The 18,392-nt window shown below is 47.9% G+C and overlaps 12 protein-coding genes across 12 annotated transcripts in view; 5 read left to right on the top strand and 7 right to left on the bottom strand.

The window, feature by feature from the left end:
• LY89DRAFT_783906 (uncharacterized protein) overlaps window positions 1-1,644 on the top strand; it is a gene marked incomplete at its 5' end in the record, with an annotated part of 2,578 nt that extends 934 nt beyond the window's left edge. The window contains one exon of the mRNA XM_018222732.1: window positions 167-1,644. Coding sequence (XP_018069184.1) covers window positions 167-1,301 — 1,135 coding nt within the window. The 3' untranslated portion in view covers window positions 1,302-1,644. The remainder of the gene's footprint in view (window positions 1-166) is intronic.
• Window positions 1,645-1,873: 229 nt separating this feature from the next.
• LY89DRAFT_649396 (uncharacterized protein) lies at window positions 1,874-4,072 on the bottom strand. Its single transcript, XM_018212059.1, has 5 exons — window positions 3,283-4,072; window positions 3,196-3,232; window positions 3,083-3,150; window positions 2,657-3,033; window positions 1,874-2,603 (listed from the first exon to the last, which is right to left on the bottom strand). The coding sequence occupies exons 1-5, from the start codon at window positions 3,607-3,609 to the stop codon at window positions 2,198-2,200; spliced, it is 1,215 nt and encodes a 404-aa protein (XP_018069183.1). The 5' UTR covers window positions 3,610-4,072; the 3' UTR covers window positions 1,874-2,197.
• A 1,458-nt stretch (window positions 4,073-5,530) lies between these two features.
• Window positions 5,531-5,746, bottom strand: LY89DRAFT_588615 (uncharacterized protein; the record flags this gene model as incomplete). The annotated part of the gene is made up of 1 exon (XM_018209489.1): window positions 5,531-5,746. A coding segment is annotated over one exon (216 nt), but the record flags the coding sequence as incomplete, so codon positions are not given.
• Window positions 5,747-5,909: 163 nt separating this feature from the next.
• Window positions 5,910-6,501, bottom strand: LY89DRAFT_123228 (uncharacterized protein). The gene has a single exon (XM_018205170.1). The coding sequence runs from the start codon at window positions 6,398-6,400 to the stop codon at window positions 6,026-6,028; it is 375 nt and encodes a 124-aa protein (XP_018069181.1). The 5' UTR covers window positions 6,401-6,501; the 3' UTR covers window positions 5,910-6,025.
• Window positions 6,502-6,587: 86 nt separating this feature from the next.
• Window positions 6,588-8,617, top strand: LY89DRAFT_122906 (uncharacterized protein). The gene is made up of 2 exons (XM_018205169.1): window positions 6,588-6,848; window positions 6,903-8,617. The coding sequence occupies exons 1-2, from the start codon at window positions 6,654-6,656 to the stop codon at window positions 8,247-8,249; spliced, it is 1,542 nt and encodes a 513-aa protein (XP_018069180.1). The 5' UTR covers window positions 6,588-6,653; the 3' UTR covers window positions 8,250-8,617.
• LY89DRAFT_686463 (Adaptor protein complex beta subunit) lies at window positions 8,355-11,023 on the bottom strand. The gene is made up of 4 exons (XM_018215289.1): window positions 10,587-11,023; window positions 9,892-10,529; window positions 9,100-9,845; window positions 8,355-9,052 (listed from the first exon to the last, which is right to left on the bottom strand). Exons 1-4 carry the CDS (start codon window positions 10,814-10,816, stop codon window positions 8,459-8,461), a joined length of 2,208 nt encoding a protein of 735 aa, XP_018069179.1. The 5' UTR covers window positions 10,817-11,023; the 3' UTR covers window positions 8,355-8,458.
• Window positions 11,024-11,199: 176 nt separating this feature from the next.
• Window positions 11,200-11,427, top strand: LY89DRAFT_589148 (uncharacterized protein; the record flags this gene model as incomplete). The annotated part of the gene is made up of 2 exons (XM_018209514.1): window positions 11,200-11,301; window positions 11,347-11,427. 2 exons carry the CDS (start codon window positions 11,200-11,202, stop codon window positions 11,425-11,427), a joined length of 183 nt encoding a protein of 60 aa, XP_018069178.1.
• Window positions 11,428-11,918: 491 nt separating this feature from the next.
• LY89DRAFT_588879 (bola-like protein) lies at window positions 11,919-12,328 on the bottom strand (the record flags this gene model as incomplete). The annotated part of the gene is made up of 2 exons (XM_018209504.1): window positions 11,919-12,130; window positions 12,214-12,328. Coding segments are annotated over 2 exons (327 nt in total), but the record flags the coding sequence as incomplete, so codon positions are not given.
• A 295-nt stretch (window positions 12,329-12,623) lies between these two features.
• On the top strand, window positions 12,624-13,697 carry LY89DRAFT_589350 (NGG1p interacting factor 3; the record flags this gene model as incomplete). Its single annotated transcript, XM_018209528.1, has 4 exons — window positions 12,624-12,678; window positions 12,726-12,845; window positions 12,899-13,076; window positions 13,130-13,697. The coding sequence occupies 4 exons, from the start codon at window positions 12,624-12,626 to the stop codon at window positions 13,695-13,697; spliced, it is 921 nt and encodes a 306-aa protein (XP_018069176.1).
• Window positions 13,698-13,720: 23 nt separating this feature from the next.
• On the bottom strand, window positions 13,721-14,820 carry LY89DRAFT_686460 (uncharacterized protein). Its single transcript, XM_018215288.1, has one exon. The coding sequence runs from the start codon at window positions 14,726-14,728 to the stop codon at window positions 13,814-13,816; it is 915 nt and encodes a 304-aa protein (XP_018069175.1). The 5' UTR covers window positions 14,729-14,820; the 3' UTR covers window positions 13,721-13,813.
• A 207-nt stretch (window positions 14,821-15,027) lies between these two features.
• LY89DRAFT_563204 (uncharacterized protein) lies at window positions 15,028-15,675 on the top strand (the record flags this gene model as incomplete). The annotated part of the gene is made up of 1 exon (XM_018208491.1): window positions 15,028-15,675. A coding segment is annotated over one exon (648 nt), but the record flags the coding sequence as incomplete, so codon positions are not given.
• Window positions 15,676-16,283: 608 nt separating this feature from the next.
• LY89DRAFT_122855 (mitogen-activated protein kinase) lies at window positions 16,284-18,305 on the bottom strand. Its single transcript, XM_018205168.1, has 4 exons — window positions 17,864-18,305; window positions 17,386-17,581; window positions 16,911-17,292; window positions 16,284-16,862 (listed from the first exon to the last, which is right to left on the bottom strand). The coding sequence occupies exons 1-4, from the start codon at window positions 17,971-17,973 to the stop codon at window positions 16,486-16,488; spliced, it is 1,065 nt and encodes a 354-aa protein (XP_018069173.1). The 5' UTR covers window positions 17,974-18,305; the 3' UTR covers window positions 16,284-16,485.
• Between the last annotated feature and the right edge of the window lie 87 nt (window positions 18,306-18,392).

Raw genomic sequence — 18,392 nt, 5'->3', positions numbered from 1 at the left:
TTCTGGGGGGGGGGGGGGGGGGGGGGGGTGGCCAATGCCACGTATGTACACACAGACCACAAGACAACGGCCCTTGGCTTTGATGCAAATGTGGCTAGTGATATCTATACAATTGTGTAGGTTTGGGACCCTGTTAAATTTTAGTATGATTCTAAGCTTTTCATAGGCCTTTGACATCGTATCCGGCATTTCCATCATGGGGGGGTATCGCAGCGATTCCTGAGTTAGTGTCATCGAATGGGAGCGTTGTGTTAATCTTCGCTGCTTCCACTGGCCATTTCCTGAAAGCAAGTGATGATTTATGGCTTTCGGCCCATAGGCCTGGAATGCAAGAGCTGATTAGTGACGCCGGAATTTTGAGGAATGAGTCGTTTTATGGCATAGACAAGCCTATATCGGTGTTGGGATGTACCGAGCAGCACCAATTTTGCAATCTCAATCGTCCAGAAAATACAACGACCCGTTGCACGCCTCAAGCAGACCTCATGACAATAGACTCTCTAAACATATCGGAATTTCTAGACACGCAGCATCAATACGAAGTTACAAACATGATTTCAGAGGCAGTAGGAAGAGCAGAACTCGGCTTTGTAGTCGGTGACCTGAGTCCTCCTTTGCTAGCGATGGAATATTTGATGAAGCAAAGCTCAGGCCCAATTGCAACTAATCAATGGGTACTGGAAGCCACGAATTGGTTCTCTACTGGAATCAACGTCATGCAGCGCAGTTTAGCTGAAGTTGCGACCGGGCCATCAGGGAGATACGCGAAGTACACTGCCAACACCGCTGCAAACGACACTGAGCTACAGAGGTACTGTGATAATCTCATCCTGAGAGACAATGGGTACACATCGTTCAGTGTTCTGGCCATAGGACTTGTTCTCGGCCTGGGTGGCTTCATCATCGTCTCTAGTCTCTTCTTCGAGGCAATAATTGGATGGGCTCAAATGCGCTGGAAGAGAGGACTTCGTCATAAAGTATATTGGAATCTTGACTCTGCACTTCAGCTCCAAAGAATGGCTTTTGAGGAAGCCGGTCTCGGAACCTGGGACAAATGTACAGAGGACGTTCCAGTGGTCACGAATGGAGAGAAAAGTCGGGTGGCGTCAGAATGGGATGAATGGCATCCGACTATTGTGGGGAAGGAGCCTCTGGTGGAGCTCCATATCCACCCGGAAGCAGTCAAGCCTGAGGAAGCTGTTGCATTGGAATCACCGACCTCAGAAGGGTTGCAAGCTGAGCTGTCTCGAGATGAGGGTATAAGTTCCTCCTTCGAGTCTGAGAGTCAAATTGGACTTTGATTACTAGCAACCTCTTTTAAGATGTGGAGGTGGAGGGGCTCCGAGTGCCGTGTAGGTATTGACGATAGTCGTGGTTGATGATTACGGTTTAGGTGACTTCGGATTTGTGGCGAGAATTTTGAAGGGGTAGATGGTGAAGATAGAACGAGATCTTTGGCTCGTTGTTTCGAAGGTTCACCTTACGAGCGGATACATAGCTGCTCCAATATCTTTTAGCTCTAAGGTCAAAGGAGCTGTAGAAAGACTGGACCCTGTTCCGAGTGAGTTAGGGAGATTTCCTCGGATGAATTATTCAGTACGAGGACACAAGACCGTCGCACAATAGTCTACAGCTTTGCTCGATACGTTGAAAGTCTTTGGTCAAAAGTGAATCGGCCTTGTCTTGCGGATCTCATTCGATCTCTTTGTGTATTCTACCTTCTGGGCGCGGATCGCGCAGTCAGCGCAATTCGCGTGTTTCACGCATTTCGCGTAACCTTATTTCGCGCTATATGCGCTATACGCGATTTCCACTTGTCCTGGTGTCACACAAAGCATCGAGTCTGCGATGTCCGTCAATAATATATTTTGTTACCACCAAAATTTGATCGTTGAAGAAACTTTTGATCCAATATCCTACAACGAACGACTTGAAAGAACCCATTGAAATGCAGAAATATAACCAATAATTTTCCCAGCCATAATGATACTTCTTACCCTAATGTCCCAGTCTAATGATGCAATAATCCTGCGCCAACGGAGTATACCTGTGTCCTATGCTATCCAAATGTATCCGAGTATCCCAAGTCCATGCACGGAGCGCCACTCTTGATTCTAGTAAATTAATTCCTGTACAATTTTCCTTTCCTTTCAATCAGTGACCAAGTTCCGTTATACCTCGGTCACCATCCGACCCTCTAAGCATCTTCAAAATGCTTTCTAGGATGCACAATTGCGGGTTTAAGACCTCCGAGACTGAATCCGACCAGCGAACGCTCGTCGGTCTCAACATCAGATTCTGGGTTTTTACCATTACCCCGTTTCCCCTTCAATGCTTCTGGATTTGTTTGGCTTCCAGCGTTGTTGCTCCCTGACTCAATGCCTTCGATATATCTATGACGAGACCTTGACGAATTGCTAGAGAACACACGAGGGAAGCAGCGTGAGAGTAGAGGCTTCAGTGTTGTTAGGCAAGGACAGATAATCGCTGTGTTGAGCTCGATGCAGGACCAGTTTGCAATGCCGATATTGTCCCAGGTTGGGTCCGTACTTCGCACAGCGATGATGAGCCAGTGTAATCGTAAGATAGACATGCCGCAGACACTAAGCAGAACATTAGCAGACCATCCTGCCAATGAAGAAAAGAAGAGACCTACAAAAGGCCAAGTGCGAAAATAAAGTACAGGCCGAGCTTTTGTTTCCGAGGGAGAACAAGAGTGCTGATGACTGGCATAGGCAAGATGACAATGCCAATATCCGTCAGGATATTGATTGAGACGTTAGTGAACCACAAAGGCTTCTCCGCTAAACAAGTGCCTGGTACGTGACTGCTATCCCACCAGTGGGCTGCTGGCACGCACATCAATACCGCCGAGAAGAAGAGCTCAATCCCATAAAGTGTAACAAAACCTAACATAAAATAGCAAGGCGTTCGTATGTTGGTTACACTGAAGATCCGAAGGTAAAGAAGCAAGATTGACACTTTCGCAAGTGTCTGACTGATATTGTAGAACACCACGGTGACATAGTATGCCTGAATACGATCAGTCTAGGACACAGGAACGACCATGGAATGAAACAACCTTCAAGAAATTCATGATCTGGTCGCTCGTAAGACTAGCCATATGACGACCAAGTGCATTTTCAACCTCTGCAGAAGTCAGCTAAGATTAAGATGAAGAAGCAAAAAACTCACGAACGCACATTCCAACAGTGTTGGCAATTGAGAACAACTGGAACCATGTTAATCAGAAGTCCTGTTGAGCAAGGATAGGCTTCGTACCAAAGCTACGAGGATACACCAATCTTCCGGTCCAACAAAACCAAGTATTTTACTCCGCGTGAACAAGCGGAGCATCACAATAATCGAAGCAAGGACGACCGTTGCAACAGAGCAGGCGATGACAGAGTCGCCTCTCGACAATCCGTCGAAACCCATTCCGCCAAGGACTGTGGGTCTTGCTTGGATTCTGGGGAAATGGTAGCGTATATACCCGTTCTTGAATGGTCTTGAGTGATGTCGGTTGGTTGACTCGCTCAGAATTATGGACCCATCCAACATATATGCTTCTTCAAGTGGGGTTTCTCCTTGGAATGTGGAGTCTCCCATGGCATGCAGCCACCTCCCCAGATTCGGGTATCGCGCCGGCTCATGGCTTTTCCCGCACGGGCTACCCGGATTTGGAGAGACATTTCAGAGCGAGGCGGCACCATTGTCCTGTCAGATATGGTTTCACTTCATGGCGTCTAACGAGGTTATGTACCAGTGGTGGAAACCATGAAGGTTTCTCCTCGATATCAGTATGCCGGCTCTGAAAGTCATGCACACGCTCGACACTCTCAGAGATCGAGTCTCGCTATGCCTTTGAAGTGAGAGTATATTCTGCACACATAAAATGCAGGAGTATAACGGTGTCCTCGACAGCTGCAATCGATTCGGGTCGGGTAGATAAGATACTAACGAAGCCTAGGTTACATACGATAGTCATAAGCAATAAAAGCGTAAAGAACTGGCAAATGACGCGTGAAAGGTTGACAGTTGCTTCACTTTCTTCTCCGGAGCCACTTCCGATTTCCGGTCGTGTTCACACACTCGTGTCCCGTTCAGCTACTAGCCATTAACAGCGGCACAGAGGCGGGGAGGGGCTCTTTCTGAGTGCCTTTGTGTCAGCCACGGAAGCCACTAGCGCGTTGCTGAAGGATACCTAGCGTAGCGTGGCTTGCGTGCGAGCCGACGAGAAGGAATATGCTCCCGGTCGATTGGCTCGGAACATGGTGATCTACCGATCTCCTGCATTCAAATCTCGGTCCCCCTTTTCGTTCTCGAATGTATATAGTGGCTGACCGGGCGGTCGGATCGCAAGTATTTGAGTTCTATTGCACGGTGAAAACCCATCCATGTGTGTTTCTGACGCTTTTGCCGTGTTGTGTATAATGCAAACCGACAAGCTGAAACTATCCAGCCATGTCTTCATGGGTTCAGCAGCAGCTTGCATTTGACACTCCCAATTAACACCACCTGGACGGGATCAAACAATCAAGCAGCTGGCTTCAATGGCCCCACATTAACCAAGCTTTTCAATAAGCGGAATGGATGGCAAGCTGACTCGAGTCGTTGTGATATTGGAATACAAGTGAAGAGCTTGCTGGAATCGTGATCGAGCCAAAGCTTGAAGCTTTGATTCGGCGAACGTCAAGGATCGACCAGTGCTAGCTTTATCGACTTCTCTCGATCGACATACTTTCAGTTGCCGACTACAGTAGAGTAAACTGAGTCCTGGACTTGCCGTGGTTGATGTTGAAAAAGATGAAGGTGCTTCAAACCCACGGTTGGTCTCGAAGTCATCAAATTGGAAAGAAGAGTGATAGTCTGTGAGACATGCCCGAATGATGCATAGCTAAGAATATGCTCTGAGCATCTTCTTTTATGGCGAAGAGCGGTGCACACACTATTGCATGTATTATATATCGAGATTCAGAATCAGATTGTTTAAAACAGAGCTGCGAAGAATCGGAGGTTGGTCCGCTTGAGGTCACCAGTAATTGCCCGAATTCGTGGCGCACAGGCCATCCCCACCAAAATTATAAGGGGGCCAGAAATCAGTTAATTGAGACTATATACACCTGAATTACCATAATGCAGTCTTAATAGGCTTTCCACCATTATTAATAAGGCGCGCGCATCGCCTAGGCATCTGGGAAATTCGTTTCCGTACTTCCGTCATTGTTACTTTGCTCCATTCCTCTTGTAAAGCCTCCTTGATTTCCTCCTCAGATTGGAAGATCCTATGCCGTAACCTCTGCTTAATTATGTTCTAGATAGCCTCGATTGGGTTTAGATCAGGGCTCTGGGCAGGGTGCTTTAAGTTAATAATCCAATTATTCTCCTTAAGCTACTACGCGAGGCCCCTTTTCCTCATGCCGTGAGAGGGGTCCCCATCCTCTTGAAAAAGCCACGGTCCTAGGTCTCTTATACGTGCTTTTTGAATAGTATCGATATAAACTGGCAAGAGACGCTCTGTATAGTACTTCTAAGTCATGGAATTACCCTGCGGCTTAACATCGACTTTGTGAGGCTTCTGGGCTTCCCAATCCGTAAGTCTGGCTTTGTATTCCTCTGGCGTTTCAGTCGTTGGCCGCCGGCGAGGCTTAGTAGGCATTGGGGGTTGTTCTTCGTGCTCTTCTTCGTCATTATAGAACTCCAGCTTCTTAGCCTTATCAAACCAGGTGACCCACGCAGCCACATGAAACTTGACTCCCTTCTTCTCTCCTCTCTCCACAATATTCTCATCATCGTACCGTGTCCCAAGCTCTCTAAGTATCCCAGGAGCTTGTTGTGCCGAAGGGTCAATATGTGCTTTATTGGTAAAGAATATATAAGACTAAAAGTCCTCTATTGTCTTGTCTTTATGCTTATGTGCATAAGCTACCCGTTTGTCCTTATTCCTGGCCGAGATTTCCTTTTTGACAAATACACACTTATAAAACTAACTACTATTGGTATACTCTTTAAGCTTGCGTTGTAACTAGCGCTTCTTACAAGGAATTTTGTGATAGGCAATCTGCGCTTCGTACGGCTGATTTCGGATAGGATTTCTAGCCGGATCGACTAGCTTCTTACACATAGCTTTTGTGACTTTTGAGGGCTTTCCAAGCTTGCCTGATCTCCCGCGTGTATGTCGATAAGCTAAGATACCTATATTTTCACGTTGCTTAAGCCAGCGTCGCGCGGTAGACTCAGTAGTGCTTTCATCCTTTGCGATCTGGCGTAGCGATTTGAATGAGATTTCTTTGTCGTACGCTGTGAAGAACCTAGTCTTTTTGATCGTATTAGCTTCGTGGCCACTAGAAGGGCCTGGCGGAGGGGTAATGCGGCTTGTGCGACGTGTAGTTGGGGCCATAGTGAGTGTTTAGAGTGATAATAGATAAATCGCAAAAATCGCGTTTCGCGATTTTTGGTGTTTTTGGCCCGTGCGCCACGAATTCGGGCACCCACTGGTGGGTTAGTTCTCTTGCTTACATAATTTCGATATTAAATCCGCTTTTAGCCGTTCGCTGCTTGCGCTCCGCTTTCACAAGACGCGACCGCGTTCCTCTTCAGCCTCGTGATGACAGCAACAAAAACTACTGGATTGAAATCCAACATAACAAACAATGGCGCCTTCTGAAAAGATGATCGTCGCAGAGCTTCGCTCAGCTATCCTATCTACATTCAATGGCCCAGACCGCACGCTCTTGACTGTAAAAAAGATTCGCGCAAAGGTTGAGGAAGACTTGAACCTCCCTAATGATTTCTTTTCGCAGGGAGCATGGAAAGAGAAATCGAAGACGCTGATCAGGACATACGCAGTAAGTTGCAATGGCTTTTCATCATTTGTGTACGAGTCAATTGACATATAATAGCAAGAGTTGATGGATGGGGAAGAAGCAGCAGGAGGAGCGACATCATCGCCGGTTAAAGCCAAGCCAGAGAGCACACCACAACCAACCCCGAAGAAGATTACTCCATTGAGAAAGGGCACGAAACGCGCATCACAAGAGAAGCAGGAAAGACCAAAGAAGCGCCAAAAGAAAGAGGAGACTCCTATTTCTGACGAGGAAATTGACGAACCAACTGAAGAAGAGTCGGAGGAGGCTGAGGAATCTGAGTTTGGAGACTCCGAAGACAGCGATGATAAAGGTAGAAAGAAGTCTAAGGCCAAAGGTCCAAAGTGTGCTTCAAAGAGCAGGGCAAAGGTCGACTCTGACTCAGGAGAGGATGATGAGAGTGAAGACTCCTTACCAGATTCCTTGGTAGATTCCGACGATAGCGATGCGCCCAAGAAGAAGACAAAACCCAAGTCAAAGCCAGCCGCGAAACCCACACCTAAACGCCAGGTGAAGACCAAGCCCAAGGCCAAACATGTGTCTGAGGACGAAGAAGATGAGCCAGAAGAACCACCGAAAACAGCGACAAAGGATATAGTCGATTCCGAGGAAGAACCAGAAGAGACTGACACCGCCTTGGCGCCCAAGAAAGAAGAGCACAAATCTCAATTCATGAAGGCACCCTCAGCAGAATCCTCAGAGCTCACTCCAGTCCCCAAAGATGCCGACCTCTCCGACAGCGAGATGTCAGTCGTTCTCGACGAAGAACCTAAACCAAAGCGAAAGCGAAGATCCAAGGTCGAAATGGCAGATCCCTCATCTCGAGCCCCCAAACCCGCCAAAGCCCCCAAAGAGCCAAAAGCCGCCAAACCGGCCAAGACTAAAGCCAAGGCCCCGCCTGCAGGCAAAGATCTAACAGAGGATGAGCAGCAGATCAAGACGTACCAATCACAGCTCAAGAAATGCGGTATAAACAAGATCTGGCAATTCGAGCTAAAGCAATATGGAGACGACAATAAGGCCAAGATCCGACATCTGCAAGGAGTGTTGAAGGACATTGGTATGACGGGGCGTTTCAGTGAAGCGAGAGCTCGGGAGATCAAGGAGATGAGGGAGTTGCAAGCTGATTTGGAAGCTGTCAAGGAGGGAGAGAAGTCATGGGGTTTGGACAGTGGACGAAGAGCGAGTCGGGGTGGATCGAAGAAGAAGAGTCTGAAAGAGGATAGTGATGAAGATGACGAGGGTGGTGATGCAGGGGATGATGATGACGAAGACGAGAAGAAGGCGAGCAACAGTCGAAGTTCGAGTGAGCAACCGGCGGCGAGAAAACCAAGGGCTAGAGCCGCGTTGGCGTTTCTGGAGGATGAGGACAGTGATGAATGATCTCACGGCCCTTAAAGATATGTGCGATCAATCATCTATGGATTGGGATCTTTGGAGCGGAGTCCACCCAGGAGACTATATATAGTATGAGCATTCACATAGGACCTACGTAGTACGAGTAATGCAATGTCTTCACAATTAAAAGGTTCAACAAACACCAATGCATCATTGTTCGCTATCAATCCATTCCGCCTAAATTAACAAGACACCTAGAACATGCCCAACAGATCCTCGTTGGTTTTCTTCCCTCCTTGCAGCTGCTGTTGTGGCGGAGGAGGCTGACTTGCGCCGCCTAAATCTAGCCCTGCGAACCCGTTCATCATATCATTTTGCATTGAACTCGGACCCGCAGTAGAACTCGACCCATTCATGTCAAATAGACCCATCATATCATCCATGCTATTTGCACCCGGAGGTGCACCAACTGAAGGACTGGCAACCCTCTGGGGAGTACCCGCAAGGCCTTCAAGCCCAGATGCTCCACCTGTAGGGGGTGCATCTGCTGAGGCAGGAGCGGCACCATCAAAGTCGATATCAAGGAGATTCTCGTTGTTTTGGCCGCCGTTTTGAGTGGCTGCCACTGCAGCAGCGATTGGGTTGTCGACCGCATTTTGGCGCTGTTCTTGAATGGCGGCATGCTGGATAGCATCAGCACCATACCTTCCATGGCCAACAAAGGTCTCGGGTGGTTTGTGGTAGACTGAGGCAAGAGTGGAGAGTTCTGTGAGGAGTTGTTCTAGTAAGGCAGGGGGAAGCGATGACATTGTTGTGGTGATGGGAGGTTTGTCGGAAAGAATGATGTTCTAGTCCTGTTAGTAGCACTCGAATTTGTTAGGTATTTTGAACGTACCTTAGCCACAGCTAGATCGCCTGATAATAATCGCCAATAGACGTATGCACGATCTCTAATATCTGGGTTGTCGTTCTCAGCTGTCGCTTGTTGTAGAACTTTTTGCACCAATCCTTGATTGTTGTCTGGCTTCTTCAGGAATAGCTTGACTACCGCAGTGAGGATCTGTAATTGAGTTTGTGTAAACTCTTCCATGAATCCCTCGACAAATCCAGCCAAGATCTCATCAGCATTACTGATTTTCTCTGCGTACTCTCCAACGATCCAGATCAAAGCTCCTCTTGCGTTTGGCTCGTCTAATTCATCGATATATTTGCACAGGGTTGGAATAATGCCCTCGTATCCGGGATATTTCCTGAAGATGTCCTTGATGACCACAATGGCCTCCTGGACAACATAATTGACCTTGGTAGCAATCAAGTCAAGTAGTGTGTTGACACACTTCTCACTGGCACTCTCAATCTTGATTGCAGCTTGGCCAATAGCCTTAACAGCTCTTCGGACGAAATCCATATCAACTTCCAAGGCGTATTCCTTCAATTCAGCTAGGAGTTGATCGACGTTCTTGTCGTTGGCTATCCGGACCATAATTTCCAGTTTTTGAAGCTTGACGTATGGAGGATCGTTGTACTTGCAAAAGAAAACTCGTAACTCTTTGCTCAAGATGTCTGGCTTGCTCTGCAATAGAAGATCAATATTCCGTAAAGCCACGTACTGAACCTCCGGAGCTGATGCAACAAGAGTCACTTAAAATGTCAGTAGATGACCCAAATTGTCAAACTCAAAGCATACCTAGAGGAGGAGCCATCTTCTTAAGGTATTGTGCTGACAACTCCGAACTAATATATCTCATGTGCAAGAATACCACTTTCACAGCAGCCAGCACAACACTCGGGTTGACGTGTTGGAATTGGGGAGACACCCTTTCGCAGATGTGTTCGGACTCCTTCACATCTGTCGCCTTGTAATCGGCCAGAGTTGTCAAAATAGTCACTCTTCCCCATTCAGTACACTCATTCAGTGCCATCAGCATCTTCTTCAGCGTCGCTGGAGTGACCCGAAGCGCTTTCGTCTCCGGTGCAGCTTCATTGATCTCCACCAAAGCCGTGACTGAATTGGCTACCACCATCGGGTTGGGGTCTCCGATCATTTCTTGTAAGGTCTCTAAGAAGCCATTCTCCAAGCACATCCCAGGATTCAAATCAAAGAGCTTCGCAACGCATATGGCCGCAGTTTTCCGTACGTAAGGAGATTCGTCTCGTAATGTTTTTCGTAACGGTTCCTCCATATAATCCACCATCTTGTCCACTCTGATACATCCCATTGTCCGGATAGCTAACGCTCGTACCAAGGGATTCGGATCTTCTGAATCTTGCACGAACGTATTGACCGCCAAAATGCAGAGATCGGGATGTGATTTGGCATAATTCCTGTGATAGTGTCAGCGCCGCAAATATAGTGAACTAGAACCAAATTTGTATGCATACATCAGGTACAAGTAGACCAATTTCTTTTGATCCAAATCAGATGTTGCAATGTTCTTGAGCACATCAGGAAACAATGCAGACACATCCTTGCCCAAGGTCATGGACATGATGGTCTTTTGAATCGCCTCCTTACGCTCGTATGCATATTGTGACACCAGACCAGCTCTCAACTCGAAGGTTTCTCCTTTCCTAGGCGTCTGGAAGGCCTTTGCGATCCTGTTTACCGCCATCGTTCACGCAGATGGCGAGAGGTTGTGCCCCTCATACGCCTGCGCGGCTCTTTGTATTGTAGGTATAGGCAGCAGCTTTGTGCAAGTTGAGGGATCGTGAGATGTTCGCAGACAGCTGAACTCGGTCGTAATACTATCGTGGTAGATTTCACGGAGGTTGGTGAAGCATGCAGCTCTTAGAGGGGTTTGTGGAGAACAATTCTTGAAGTTGACAGCAGGAGGCTGAAGTTACTCTCGCGCTAGTGACGAGCTTGAGCAGGGGCACGACTACTTCAAACTTCACGTGGATGTCCCTGCAGATTCCAGACTTGAAACAGCCAGGTCTATTGTGGTAATTTCTAATAATGGTAAGTAGGCATTCCTCCTTTCTTTATACAGAAAACATGAGTCTGATTGAAGCTTCGAAGGCAAATCTACCAAATTTACGCCAGCTCTTTGTCAATGCCCGGACAGAATTAGAAGAGAGTACATATTCAAGAACTGCTGTTAGTATGTTATAAATTCTTAAAGGACTATGCTCACGATGGTAGTTTTATAACATTGTCTTGTTCATGTCGTCAGTAGCAGTATTCAGTCTTGTTGCTCAGCGGGTCAACAAAGCAGGTAGCTGAATGAACGGCGAGTGATACTCGACGGTTCAAAGTTCATGCCTTTGATGACCGGGAATTTGATGGGAAATCGAAAAAGCCTCGTTTGTCCGAAGAAGGTGGAACTTCGACGTTAGGTTCACCTACGAAGCCCAGAGCTGTTGTCTCAGGGGGCGGATGACTGCGGACTGGAGGGAGAGACTATTGTGACCAAGGCACCTAGGAACGACTCTCTGTCTTATTACGCAACGAATCATCGTTGGAAATATGATCTCAGCTTGAAGTCTTGGCCAAACCAAGCTGTATTCTATTGTACAGCCTTGCCAAGATATGAAGGAGGCAGAGCATGTAGTCTATCTAGATCTCCACCTGATAGTCCTAATGAACATCCCAATTCTACTACAACCAAAGCTGTAACCTTATCCATAGGCTTTATAGTGTATCTCCGAACATCCATCCATCTTCACCGGCCGCGATGCTTTCTTTTGGGTTTGAGATCTGAATTCCTTGTCCGTTCAAGCAGATGTCCCATTCACCACCTCTCCATTGACTTGATTCCCTCTCGCCTTCTCCCACTGCTCTGGCGTATAGCACTTCGGCGTCCAGGCATGTATAGCAGCAACCTCTGCCTTCAGCGCAGTATTAACCATCCGGGCCTTCGCAAGCGTAGTTTTCTTTTCGAATAACGGTGAGACTATGATCGCCGAGTATGCCTGACCACATCCACCTATGAATTATTAGCCTCTATCAAAGAAATGCCAATAACTGTGTAAGAATAGCTTCGCGCATGGAGGGGTAGCGGGGTAGTACCAGACATATCCTCAATTTCCACATGCGTAGCTTGTAATTGCTCCCTGATCTTAGTCTTGAGACTCTCTTCCGTGACGCCAGATTCCGCCATGGCTGTGATCAGCACACCGAAGGTTGTGACTTCTTGTTTGCGGGAATCCAGAAAATGTCTGGATGTGAAATCAAGAGTCCGAAATCGCTAGCAACACACCTCGAAGCGGCCGCTCCCCAATTCGTCACATTATAAACAACGTGACTTGTAACTTCAAGAAGGACTCAAGTTTGGGTGGGATGAATGTTCAGAGACTATTCAAGAGATCAATAGCTACAATGGCGACACCAAAGGTATCGCCTTTTACCACTGCGGTGGTGGCTACAATGAGGACGCTGTAAGTGTATCTGTCTGCACATAAACTTCCTACAAACTACTAATGGCTCACAGGTATCCAGAAAAGCTTGCAGACAGTAGCTTTGATAACACCGGACGTATGTATGGCAGCTTCTTTGAAAGAACGAATGCTCATAATTCTCAGTTTTACTTGAAGCACCTTACCGACCTCACCTCAACAACTCTGTTCTCCTTACCGTCGACCTTACCAAAGCTGTAGCCGATGAAGCTATTGCAAGGAAAGACTCCATTATCATTGCCTACCGTCTGTACTTGATCTTATTTGCTAAAACCAAACAACCGCTAACGAAAACATAGATCCCATCATTTTCCGCCCATTGAAGTCCTTCACCCTAGCAAACACGCAGCAAAACTCCCTATTAAGACTAGCTCAAGAAGGCATCAGTGTTTACAGTCCTCATACAGCTGTTGATGCTGCTGTAGGAGGCCTCAATGATTGGCTAGCAGATATCGTTACTTGCAAAGACTATGAGAAGTAAGATCACTCTTCAAATTTCACAATAATTACAAAATACTGAATGTAAAAAGTCCTTCTGAAGGACAAGAGCCTCAAACTACTCGCTCTGTCATCACACCGGTCAAAGATCCGCTACAGGGCTTTGAACAAGCAGGCTACGGCCGCATTGTCAAGTATCAAACTCCAGTCGAACTCGGAACTATAGTTCAGAGAATCATGAGAGGCTTGAAGATCCAGGACGGCATGTCTGTAGCAACTCCCCAAGCTGTACCTGCTGGACAAAAATCCCAGATCAAGATCTCATCAATTGGTATATGTGCTGGATCTGGTGGTTCTTTACTCAATGGATTGGACGTCGACCTCTTGTTCACCGGAGAGCTGAGCCATCATGAAGCATTGGCTGCGATTGAGCAAGGAAAGTGTGTTGTCACTGTATTTCACAGCAATAGTGAGCGAGGATTCTTGAATCAGAGAATGGCTGTCGATCTCATGATCGCTATCAATCATTCTCAGTCGGATGGAGAATTTGCCGATATCCCAAAGAATTGGTCTCAAACCGGAGGAATAGCTGTCAGTCAGGCGGACCGGGATCCATACTCAGTCTTCAGTAAGACAGTGTTGGACGGAGGACAATGGTAGAATGAAATTGTCTTGTTAGAACACCGGTGGTTACCATCGGTTAACCAATTAAGAATAAAAAGTACCAAGAACAAGACTGTAATATCTTGACTGAAAATGCATTGGCGTAAGGGGTATCATGAATTCAGATCTCTATTCTCGTTCCGCACATTGACCCAGCTCTTCTCATCAGCCGGCTCACCCCTCAACGCCGCTTCCCCATCCTCAATACAATCCACAACATCTACTCCACCAACTCCCCTCTCCTTCCACCTCTGTAGAAGCTTCAACGCCGGTTCCCACACCCTCCTCGCCTCATCAACCTTCCCATCCGCAACCAGTATCCGAACCCTCTCCGGCGTCTCCAAAACCCTCACCACAACATCCCTCGTCTTCTTCCGCCTACCCTCAACCTCACGATCCTCTCTTGAAACCTCCTTCCCCATCCCCTCCGGCAACCCCCTCCTCATCCCCTCCCTAATCTCCTCCGCCCTCCGAAAGATCCCCTCCACAGCCGGATCCAACGTCCTAGCCATCGGATCCAACGGATCCATACCCCCCCTCAGCCTCCCAATCATCTCCGTCGCACTAATCAACTTACTATAATTATCATAAACCAACGCCTTCTTCTCCGCCTCCAGGGCGCCAATCTCCCTTAACACACCTCCATACGTGACCAGCAACTCCTTCAGATCCTTCTCCCGCAGCACTTTCTTGACGTATGCTTCAGCGTCAAAACCCTCTTTATCGAGCTCCGATTCCGCGACGTCGGAGAAGGCGTAGGAGTGGATGGACGAGGTTTCTGATGCCGCGTCGACTTCCGGGATGATGGAAGAGGAGGGCGCGGCGTTCTTTTTCAGATTGTAGTATTCGCGCAGGGCGGCGCGGTTGCGTTTGGGAGGGAGCGTGGAGGGGGTTCCGGAGGGGTTGGGTGAGTTGTCGACGGAGCGGGGGAGCTCGAGGGAGGGCCGGGAGGAGGATGTTGGGGTTGAGATTAAGGGGATTCGACGCCCTGTTACGGAGGAGTCGCGCGGGGAGGCTATTGTTGACATTTTGAGAGTTAATGTGGGGTGATGCAGTTAAGTTGGAGGCATTGGTTGTGGTTGCAAGTTTCGAAGGGAGTAAGAGAAGAGGTGAGGTTGCAAGAACGACGCAAGGACAAGGCTACGAAACGAGGCTGTGAAATTGTGAACCACTTCGACTTTCCAACGACGATCACATTTTCTTCACAACACAACATAACAACAATGCCAACCCAACACACAAATCCTCAATACCGCACAGAATGACAAACCACCCACCAACCCTCGCGACCCTCACCGCATCCCTAACCTCCTCCTCCCTCCCCACCCCACACCCCACCTTCCTCCTCACCATTTTCACTCCCCAATCCCTCACCAAACCCCTCGCCGTCCTAACAGCCACAGCGAAGCACCGCCTCCTCTCCGCCGACATAACGACGCCCCTCCTCCTCGCCCCCTCCAACGCGTCTCTCCCCGCTACTCTATCCTCCCTCCACCAACCCTCCGCTGCCATACCCCTCGACACATTCGTTCAAATCCTCGAGATCCTCGACGTCGGGAGCAGCAAATGGGAACAAATCAGCACATTAGAAAGTGAGCGCAAAGGCGAGACGACGAAAGGGCGGGAGATAATCCGTGTTTTACCACCCGCTGCGGGGGAACATGATCGTGGCTCCACAGCCGCTACGCAACACATAGCACCTCCCCCTCCTCCAACAGGACCGTCAAATCCGACGTTAGGCCCGCATAAAGTGCTACTTCAGGATATGAAGGGGACGAAGATCTGGGGGTTTGAGTTCACGCGTATAATTGGGCTGGGAGGAGCGAGTATTGGGTGTAAGATGTGGTTGAGGAAGGGGTGTCGGGTTGCGAGGGGGATGGTGTTGCTTGAGCCCGGATCATGTGGAGTTGTGGGGGGCAAGATTGAGGGGTTGGATAGGGGTTGGAGGGAGGGGAAGGAAGGGAGATTGAGGGCCGAGTTGGCGAGAGATAGAGCTGGGGTGGAGTGAGTTTTGATTTTGGTTTGGAGTCTGGGACTGGGATGGAATGGAATGATACCCGTAGCTAACTGTTGCTACTTATGCGAGATTCGAGAAAAATGGAGACTTAGGCTTTATGGAAGACTTACTAAAATCTCCATACAGCCTCCAAGAAGGAAATCTAGTTTATAAAATCACACCAACAAAGACCATTATTGAAGTACCATTCAATGAAAAAGAAGATTGCCATCTATGAGTTTCATCGCCCGAAGTATTTCCATCCTAGAGAAGAGAGAATTCAACCCTCCAGCACTCGATCGATCCAGACGAAGAAAATCCTCTTCCCCCAAATCTTCATCTCATATCTCCACAAACAATCAAACAGCAACGCATTTGCAAGGTGATATCGATTCTCGTTCATCATCAATTCATTCCCTTCTTCTCAAATAACAAGAGAGTCAGTTACTTCTTAGCATCTCTCCACCCGCCCACACTTCCAACAGATCTACTTGTGAAGAAGACGAAGAAAAAGAGAAAGAAAGGAAGAAAGATCCCTTTTCTAGCAAATCAACCTTCATCTTTCTTTCGATCACTCAACTCGGCTCTTTGTATTTCCCCCATTTCCTGTCAAGATGCAATTAATGAAAAACGCCGCCCGGAGACTACAAGGAATGACACCATGCCGATACAAGGAAGTGGTTTGCAAAGGCCAGATGTCAAAGAAAGCCAAGACGGTGAAGTCCAGCTCCAGAGTTGTCCAAGGAAGAAAGCAGGATCGGGAGGAAATAGTCGTCATGTGACTGACATCTATCGCATGATTTCGTTGTAGATCAACTCCTTCAATTGCTCCTTGCTCAGATTGTCCTTGTTCTTGTCAAAGTCGAAGAACTCCTCTGGAATGGGGCTTGCGGTTGGCTCATCCTCGGGGTCGTGGTAGGGTTCAAGGTATGGGTGCTGTAAGGCCTCGTCGACGGTGATACGCTTGACAGGGTTGAATGCAAGAAGCTTCTCCAGCAAGTCCAGGGCGAGATCAGAGGTCTTGGGGAACATCTGCTTGAATGGAACCTTCTTCTTGAATGGAAGAGAGCGGATGTATTCACGAGCACGGCGAGACTTGATACCGTAGTAATCCTCCATCGTTGGTGTACCAAGGACGTCCAGAATCAGGGTAAGCTGGTGGTGGTCTGCGTCATGTCAGGATTTGCACAGTTTGTGGAAGAAATTCAGCTTACAGTCCTTTCCGGGGAACAAAGGCTTTCCACTCAACATCTCAGCCAAGATACATCCCACAGACCAGACATCAATGGCTTTAGTGTACTCCTTGAATGTCAACATGATCTCAGGTGCACGATACCATCTGGTAGCGACGTATTCAGTCATGAAGCCGGAGTTGTCCTCTTGAGAAGCAGCAGAACGAGCCAAACCAAAATCGCAGACCTTGAGATCGCAATTGGCATTGAGGAGTAAGTTGGAAGGCTTCAGATCTCTGTGCAAGACGTTTGCGGAATGCATAGCCTTGAGAGCACGTAGAGTCTGGTAGATGAAGTATTGGCAATGATCATCTGACAGGTCTTGTGTGCGGATGACTCGGTGCATATCAGTCTCCATCAACTCCTATACTAATATTAGCATCATAATCGACAGATCGGTTACAAAAGCGGGGATTATAGGTCCAGAAAAAGGGGGAAGCGAGGAATTTGTACACACCTGGATGAGATAAACCTCAGTGAACGTCTCATAGCTTCTCGGCTTTTGGATATCAAGGATGGAGATGATGTTCTCGTGGTTGAAGTATCTTAACAGCTTCATCTCTCGCAGAGTTCTCAAGCAGAACATGGAGTGATCGAATGGTGTGATCTTCTTGATCGCTACCTTCTGGCCCGAAGGCTTGTGCAATGCCGAACTGTGTAGTAAAAATAATCAGCGAAATGCTCAAGATATGTACAGATCGATATTATATGACAGATTCGCTTTTGAGCCCGATTTGACGCGTATGATTCGGAGACTTTTGCCCAATATTACACGCGTCTTTTACCCCATCTCATTCAAAGGCAAGAGAGCAATTCTGCTGAAATAGGAGGAGAGCAATCTCGGGTTGAGTCAAGTGTGAACTCGAATCTCCAAATGTGGCGCACCAATGTTGGATCGCGAGCACATAGCGGGGTAAAGCAACCAAAAGACTCACCAAACAACACCATAAGCACCCTCACCGACTACATCTTGGATATCGTACTGCTCGGACACATTGAACGAGATCTTGCGGGAACCCGTGGATGGGTTTGGTGCGCGAGACATCGTGTTGGAGTCTCTAGCACGATATGCGGGGTGAGATTCGACAGAGGATTCGAGCTCAATCCGCTTGCAGCTGTTGCAAACAAATCGTCAGAAGGTCGTTATTGGGAGGAGAGTTCGAGATCGGTCGTCGAAAGATTTTATCGGCTCAGACTCGGAAGCGGTAGGTGAGGAATCAAGGTGAATCCGTCGTGCAGATTTTCTTTGTTGTGTCGTGTCGATTGATCGTCAAAGCTGTGGGATCTTTTCGTTAAACCGATGTATGCTCAGGCTCGACTCTGGTTCGCAGGCTCCCAATTGACCTCTTTTCAACAATAGTCTCGAGTGTATCAACAATCAATTCGACCCGACAAATGTTTTCCGACACCTCTTCGAATTGTCCTGCTGGATGTCGTTCAAGCTCGTCTGCGGTCTCCAATTTT

The sequence above is a fragment of the Mollisia scopiformis genome (genome assembly GCF_001500285.1).
Source record: "Mollisia scopiformis unplaced genomic scaffold LY89scaffold_16, whole genome shotgun sequence".
Taxonomy (NCBI): Eukaryota; Fungi; Ascomycota; class Leotiomycetes; order Helotiales; family Mollisiaceae; genus Mollisia; species Mollisia scopiformis.
The sequence above is the reverse complement of the archived record's forward strand: the minus strand, read 5'-3'. Positions and strand labels throughout refer to the sequence as shown.

Coding starts and splice junctions, on each gene's coding strand:
- LY89DRAFT_686463 (XM_018215289.1), bottom strand. CDS start 10,816: ATGGCGGTAAACAGGATCGCAAAGGCCTTCCAGACGCCTAGGAAAGGA. Junction 10,530..10,586: donor TTGGTCTACTTGTACCTGAT/GTATGCATACAA, acceptor ACACTATCACAG/GAATTATGCCAAATCACATC. Junction 9,053..9,099: donor GCGATCTAGCTGTGGCTAAG/GTACGTTCAAAA, acceptor TAACAGGACTAG/AACATCATTCTTTCCGACAA.
- LY89DRAFT_649396 (XM_018212059.1), bottom strand. CDS start 3,609: ATGGGAGACTCCACATTCCAAGGAGAAACCCCACTTGAAGAAGCATAT. Junction 3,233..3,282: donor GGTGTATCCTCGTAGCTTTG/GTACGAAGCCTA, acceptor ACATGGTTCCAG/TTGTTCTCAATTGCCAACAC. Junction 3,151..3,195: donor CACTGTTGGAATGTGCGTTC/GTGAGTTTTTTG, acceptor TGACTTCTGCAG/AGGTTGAAAATGCACTTGGT.
- LY89DRAFT_122906 (XM_018205169.1), top strand. CDS start 6,654: ATGGCGCCTTCTGAAAAGATGATCGTCGCAGAGCTTCGCTCAGCTATC. Junction 6,849..6,902: donor CGCTGATCAGGACATACGCA/GTAAGTTGCAAT, acceptor GACATATAATAG/CAAGAGTTGATGGATGGGGA.
- LY89DRAFT_123228 (XM_018205170.1), bottom strand. CDS start 6,400: ATGGCCCCAACTACACGTCGCACAAGCCGCATTACCCCTCCGCCAGGC.
- LY89DRAFT_686460 (XM_018215288.1), bottom strand. CDS start 14,728: ATGTCAACAATAGCCTCCCCGCGCGACTCCTCCGTAACAGGGCGTCGA.
- LY89DRAFT_122855 (XM_018205168.1), bottom strand. CDS start 17,973: ATGTCTCGCGCACCAAACCCATCCACGGGTTCCCGCAAGATCTCGTTC. Junction 17,293..17,385: donor CTGAGGTTTATCTCATCCAG/GTGTGTACAAAT, acceptor ATATTAGTATAG/GAGTTGATGGAGACTGATAT. Junction 16,863..16,910: donor TTTGTTCCCCGGAAAGGACT/GTAAGCTGAATT, acceptor GACATGACGCAG/ACCACCACCAGCTTACCCTG.